This window comes from Cervus canadensis, chromosome 30, assembly GCF_019320065.1.
Source record: "Cervus canadensis isolate Bull #8, Minnesota chromosome 30, ASM1932006v1, whole genome shotgun sequence".
Lineage (NCBI taxonomy): Eukaryota > Metazoa > Chordata > Mammalia > Artiodactyla > Cervidae > Cervus > Cervus canadensis.
The window spans coordinates 22,976,066-22,983,046 of NC_057415.1; the positions used below are offsets into that span (position 1 = coordinate 22,976,066).

The following is a 6,981-nucleotide window of genomic DNA, read 5'->3' on the forward strand; positions in this document are numbered from 1 at the left end:
GATTGGTGGGCAGCCTTGCATCAGTTCCAGGGACCAAGAAGGGGTTTGGAGCCAGACTGCAAGAAGATAGGAAAGGAGTATGGAGGAAGACATTGAAGGCAGAAGCAAGATGATGACAGGCGCTCAGGAAAAGAAAATCCATTTATTTGATTCACCCATAATGGTGACCTCACTGGGACTGGTGTGCCAAGATCTTTCCAGCAGGGCCAGACATGGGGTGGGGTTAACCTCTTTTCCCTGGTAAGGGCGTTTGAGAAAGGCGGGTCCACATGAGGCACCCTGTGAGACCCAGTACAGTCACCGTGGATGTGGTCTAGTGGGGGCTTTCGGAGTGCTCCTGGCTGGAGAAGTCTCCCTCACCGGCGATGAGACGTGTGGCGCTGTTTCCCCAGGTGTTTTACACTCAGTCCTTGCTGTGCCGGTCGGAAGAAGAGACTCCTGCCTCCGCCACTCTCCCCATCTGGCTGACGTCCAGAGCCTGCTGGGCCCCCGACGAGGCAGCCAGGCTGATGGTGATGCACAGAAATGACAACGGCATGCAGTTGGTCATCACCACCTATGAGCTAGGGACCAGAAAGCCCAGGGATAGAGCGGACATTCTCGGTAAGGATCCCCATGTCACCACCACTTCTTACAATGCTTCAAGCACAGATTCCTCAAGTTTCCTTTGGGGCACTTTTTCTTTCCTCTCAGTGAATCATAGTGACCCCACAAATGTTTTCTAGTTGTGATTTTGTGGGCTGGTGGAGTGGTGAACACTTGCTGTGTGTTGGGGCCCTCTGCATGGCCGTGGGATTCAGATGTTAACTGCTGTCCACTCTTCTCCCTTCTCTGCTTCCATTTATCCCCACCTCTCCTTTTACAACTGTGTCAGAGTCACCACTCTCAGCACTGAGTGCACACAGAGATGAATAAAAGCCACAACTGCCTCTTCCCTAAGGAGCTCCTAATCCAGTAGGAAAATAAGACCCACATCTTTGTCCTTTCCTGTCTCCTCTGTTTTCCAAACCCCACATTACCCCAATAGGCCTTTTCTTTGTTCCTTAGCATTTTTTCCTTTGTATTATGTTCATTTGTTTTCCTATCATCATTTGACCATAAATTTTACTCTGAGCTTCCTGGCAGCCGAGGAAAAAAAGGGAAACAGGATGTGTAATATAATCCCTTGTCTGATACGAGAAAACGCATGAACTCTTCAAAAGAGGTAATTTTATTTTCCTGGTGCTACGTAAACTCCATAAGGAAATGATCAAATTAATGTTTTTTAAACAAGGAATGCTGTACAGTATAAAAGAATCTTCAACAGTAGTTTTCAGCAGATGTCATAAATGTCATAGTTCTCATGTGGTCATGTCTTGCATCGCCCTGTCTTAGGTGGGGAAGGGCAGAGAGCAGGGTGGAAGCCTCAGCCCTGGATAGTACCGTGGGCCGATACTGTCACTCCCATGTGCATATGGCCTTGAACCTCACAGTCCCCCTGTGAAGCAGCACAATCCACGTTTGAGAGCTGATGACCAGTAGACTAGGGGAGTAAATGCATGGGTCAGGATTGACTGCAGATGTGACACAAAGCCGTTGCTCTTTTCATTATTCCACATCCTCGTAGGTGAGGCATGTCTATTCCAGACCCCCAGCTGCTACTAAGACGTGACAATCTCTGTGCCTTTATTTCAAAAAGCACAACAGATCGCGAGCTTCCTGCTGCCAGATACCATGATGCCTCCTCACCTCATGAAGAGCCACGGCTCCCAGGTGATCCTGCTGGTGTCCGGCTCGGAGCTGGTGCTCTTCACCATTCACGGCCTGCAGCTGGTGGCCTTTCAGGACCACCAGAGGCCCATCACGTCCATGTGGGTGGTGAGTGTGGCCCCTCGCCCGCCTGCTGCCAGCCTCGTGGCTCCATGCCTTGGAGCCCACATCCCTGCCTCACTTGGTTTTTCGTTTCAAGGACCAGACTCGAGTCATAACCTCTTCCTTCGACCTCTCCCTGCGAGTCTACATGTGGAACAAGGAGAATAAATTTCCCGTCCTCAAGAGCTGCTATCATTTGCTGGGTGGGTCTCACAGATGGGCCAGGTAATTGCTTCTGACTTTTTAAATGTTACCTACAAATTGGCCTCTCCTGGTCCCTCAGCAGGAGGATACCATTGGCAAGAATGTGAATGGGACTTGGGGTCTTAGCCCAGCCTGCCTCTCCCTATATGGCGACCTGAGGCAAGTCACTGTTCATATTTAGCCTCTGTTTTTAAAAAAAGATGCTACACTATGCATCATTTGCATTATCTCTTTTAATATACAAAGCCACCACCTGCAGTTAGCATCACCCACATTTCCCAGATGAAATCAGCGATGTGGGTTTTGCCCAAAGGCCCACAGGGGTGCACAGAAGCCAGGGTCAGCCTGGATGCAGCCCTTAGCCTACTTCTGTAACCTGCACAACGCCAGGTCCGTTTACCAAACTTAGGTGGCTGTAGGGGCAAGACTGTAAAAGTTGGAGAGAATGTGGTTTTTGTGCTGTGGTTTACAATTAGAATTGGGGATGCAGTGCTTAGTCGCTCAGTCATGTCTGACTCTTTGCAACCCCATGGACTGTAGCCCACCAGGCTCCTCTGTCCCTGGGGATTCTCCAGGCAGGAATACTGGAGTGGGTTACCATGCCCTCCTCCAGGGGATCTTTCAACCCAGGTCTCCTGCATTGCAGGTGAATCTTCACTGCCTGAGCCACCAGGGAAGCCCAAGAATACTGGAGTGGGTAGCCTGTCCCTTCCCCAGGAGATCTTCCAGACCCAGGAGTGGAACCAGGGTCTCCTGCATTGCAGGTGGATTCTTCACCAGCTGACCTACCAGGGTAGCCCAGAATTTGGGGATGACATGTTTTTTCTTAATCAGAGTAAGTCCTGCAAAGTAAGGACAGGGCTTCCAGACTGTCTATTTCACTGGGTTACTTATGGTAACACCTCCTACTTCATAACCATCAGTGACTTGTCATGAGTTATGGGATTAATTCAGCCTCCCGTGGCAAACATCTTACAGTATTAATAAAAAAAAAAAATACAACGCCCCAAACTAAATATTTTTACAATTAAAGATTCCTATAACAAACCTGCTTCCCTAGTAGCTCAGATGGTAAAGCTTCTGCCTGCAGTTCAGGAGACCCAGGTTTGATCCCTGGGTCAGGAAGATCCCCAGGAGAAGGAAATGGCAACCCACTCCAGTATAACAAACCTACCTAGTTGCTGAGTTTGAGAGCCGTAACATTCCATCTCCACACTGCAGGCCATGAGGGGCTGTATATTTCCTACTGAAGACCCTGATATGTCGCTATCTACCCTCCCCTGTGCTCAGGAGAGGTGGCCTTGCTCTGTTCTGTCTGTACCTAGGCTGCAGGCCAGCCTTAGTGAAGCAAGCCCCTCAGGCCAGTGGAGGCCCTGATTACATGCCCCACATCCACTCATGACCCCTCAGTAATGATTTTTTCCCTCCAGTGGCAGGAGACATATGTGCGAACAAACACTTGGTGCCACTGGAAGGAGGCCACTGAAGAGCTTGCCAGTGATGTTGGTCTCCCAAGATGTGCTTTTTTTTCTTTCCCTTTTTTATATGTGCCTTTAAAGAATTCCCTATATCATTACTGAATGAATGGTTAGAACATCTTTTCACTGAAAGAACACTGTTGTCAACTTAGTTAGCAAGTAGCACTTGTAGAAACTTCTTTTTTACACGTTTTTAAACACTGCTCTACATGCATTACACAAAGCAGAACACATTCATTCACTGAAATATTAATTGTGCACAATTAGAAACTTCTTATTTATTTAATTACTATTTATTTACTTACCTCTGTGCTGGGTCTTCATTGCTGCATGCAGGCTTTTTCCAGTTGCAGTGGCTTCTCTTGTTGCAGAGCTCAGGCTCTAGAGTATGGGCTTAGTAATTGTGGCTCACGGGCTTTGTTGCCTTGTGGCACGTTGGATCTTCCTGGACCAGGGAACAAACGTGTGTCCCCTATATTGTTGGCAGGCATATTCTTAGCCACTGAGCCACCAGGGAAGTTCCAGAAACTGCTGTTTTATATGTGTTTTTAAACTGTGCTATTTTGAGGCTTCCCTGGTGGCTCAGATGGTAAAGAATTCACCTGCAGCACAGGAGACCCAGATTTGATCCCTGGATCAGGAAGAGTCCCTGGAGAAGGGAATGGCTATTCTTGCCTGGAGGATTCCATGGATAGAGGACCCTGGTGGGCTATAGTCCATGAGGTTGCAAGAGTCAAGACACGACTGAGTGACTAACACACCCATTTTATAGGATGGTAAACAGATCCATTCACTGAAATGACACTGTTCTCAATGAGCATAGCACACTTAGAAACATAAATGTGCTTTAATCAGCACCCTGGAATGTATTACAACCTTGAATTCTGCTCTTTCCCAATTCATAACAGATTCTTCAGAAATCCTTAGTTGATGCAAGTGGTAATTTCTCTTTGAGGGCTTCACTTAGCAATCATAAACGCAGCAACCTAGCTCTGTGTTGATCCCCACAAGATGGGCAGCTATGGACTGCATTTCATCTATCTTTTCATTACTTTTTAGGAGCTTTTCAGTTTCCTAAAATGTTATGATCTGTGAATACATACTCTGATTTTCCAAAGAAAACAGGTGTGTTAAACATAAATTTAATAGCAAACCTAGCAGCACACCCCTAGGAGAAATAAAACATGTCTACAGAGACTTGTACTTGAATGCTCTTAGCAGATTTATTCAGAACACCCTAAAAGTGCAAACAGTGCAGATGCCCATCAATTGGTAAATGGATAAATCCACTATGGTGCATCCATACAGGGGAGTTTTATTCAGCTGTGAAGAGGAATGGCATATGACATACATGTAGGTGAACTGCCAACATATTGTGCTGGTGAAAGAAGCCAAATGTGTAAGGTCACATATTGAATGATTCCTTTAATGTGGTACATATAGAAAAGGCAAGTCTATAGGAACAGAAGGTCAATTACTGCTGCCCAGGGTTGGGGGTAAGATGGGATTTACTGCAGATGGCTACAACAGATCTTTTTGGGCCAATGGAAATTATTTAAAACTGGGTTTTAGTGATAGAGAGTTCTGCACATTTACTAAAGATGAGGGAGGGGGTGTGGGAAGATGAAGAGAAAGTCTATAAAGAGAAAAAGAAAGAAGATAGGTGCTAGTTCAACCTTAATTGCTAACAAACCAAGGAGACTGCTGACTGACTGCTTGTATCAGGGAGCAATTGTTGCCCTGCTCAGCCCCACGTAGACCAGCCAGTCCTGCAATTTTCCAACCCAATCCTGCAGTTTTCTGACACAGTCTGCAAACTGCCACATTCCACTCTTGTTATTAATCTCTTTTTTTGGTGGTTGTTTGCACTAGATGTGTTTTTTAAAATTAATTTCTTTTAATTGGAGGCTAATTACTTCACAGTATTGTAGTGGTTTATTAATCTCTTAAGCTGAGTAAGTCATCATGGGATTTACTCTAAGCTGAAAGGTAGTTCATGAAAGCCAAAGCTAGTTTCAGAAGCAATCTATAGACAAAAAGTGGGCTTCTGTGGGAAACTCAGGCAGTTCTGTGTTTGTTTGTTGGTTTGTTAGTTCTTATTTTTGTTTGTTGGTTTGCTTCTCTGCACACTTGCTCCGTTTTTCTGTGGTGCAGCAGAGCAGCATTATATGTTTGTGGAAACTGAAGGCCCCATTGGCTCCTGCGGTTACATCTCCTTCACTGAGACTGGTTAGGAATTGATAGTAATTCTAAATTTTGGAGAAATGACTCTGACCTGCCCAGATTGGATGAGGTACCCCCAGCTCCTGTATCAGGAGAAGTTTCCAGAGTAGCTGGAATCATTGTGATTCAGGCAGCTACCATCAGGAGGACCTCGAACTGATCACACTCAAGAATGTGAAGATTTTTGCTACTTGATACAAATGAACATAGGTCCTCAAGTCAAAGCCTCAAGTCAAAGCCCAGTATACTCACAGATGGGGTGGACTGGGTGGAGAGCATACAAGATTGAGCTCCATCTTCGTGTAAAAGCTTTATGACTTAAACATTTGTCCTTTTCCAAAGTTAACATGTAGCATGTCCCTTCCTTCACAGTGGGTTTACTCATGTGGAGAGTGACGGTATGAGCATTGTAGGCGTGGAAGCCAGAAACATCGGAACTAGTATTCTGAGGTCATATTACTTCCAAGTGCAGTGTGGCTAAGATGACAGCATCAACTGAAGATTGTCACCACAGTTGGTGAGGTGCTTGTCTACATACAGAGACTAAAGTATTGTATCAACATTGGAAAAAGAAGTAATGATTTTCAAATACCTACTGTGGGCCACACAAGTGTGTGAGGTGACTTTATGTTTAAATCCTCACAGAAGCCAATGAAGTGTAGATATTACTGTCTGTATTTTTCAAAGAAGTTGAGATGTAACAGAAGAGTAGTTAACCCACTCTTAGCCCATTTTTCAGCTATCAAACAAACTGTCCAAGGTTATTTGGATAGTAAGTAGCCAAGAGGAGTGAATGCAGACCTTGGGTGCTAGAAAACCCAGGTTTAAAGTACTCAGATTGTAACATAATTGTTTTTTGTTTTCCAAATATGTAATTAATGAAGTAAATATTTTTTTCATCTTCCTAGTCTGTGTTACTTGCTTTGATGCTTTTAAGTCACTTCAGTCGTGTCTGACCCTGTGCAACCCCATAGACGGCAGCCCACCAGGCTCCCCCATCCCTGGGATTCTCCAGGCAAGAACACTGGAGTGGGTTGCCATTGCCTCCTCCAATGCATGAAAGTGAAAAGTGAAAGGGAAGTCACTCAGCTGTGTCTGACTCTTCGAGACCCCATGGACTGCAGCCCACCAGGCTCCTCCACCCATGGGAATTTCCAGGCAGGAGCACTGGAGTGGGGTGCCATTGCCTTCTCCGCACATTAGACGCACATTAATAAATAGCTCT

At 45.7% G+C, this 6,981-nt stretch overlaps 1 protein-coding gene across 7 annotated transcripts in view; it reads left to right on the plus strand.

Moving 5' to 3' along the window:
* Window positions 1-6,663, plus strand: part of CDK20 (cyclin dependent kinase 20) — a 46,119-nt gene extending 39,456 nt beyond the window's left edge. For 4 of the 7 annotated variants that reach the window (XM_043453309.1, XM_043453308.1, XM_043453311.1 and 1 more), the window contains 4 exons: window positions 393-603; window positions 1,679-1,857; window positions 1,949-2,076; window positions 6,129-6,663. In XM_043453309.1, coding sequence (XP_043309244.1) covers window positions 393-603; window positions 1,679-1,857; window positions 1,949-2,076; window positions 6,129-6,237 — 627 coding nt within the window. In that variant the 3' untranslated portion in view covers window positions 6,238-6,663. Of the gene's footprint in view, window positions 1-392; window positions 604-1,114; window positions 1,858-1,948; window positions 2,077-6,128 lie in introns of those variants that run through there. The other 3 variants (XM_043453315.1, XM_043453313.1, XM_043453314.1) reach the window with 3 other exon arrangements.
* Window positions 6,664-6,981: the final 318 nt, after the last annotated feature.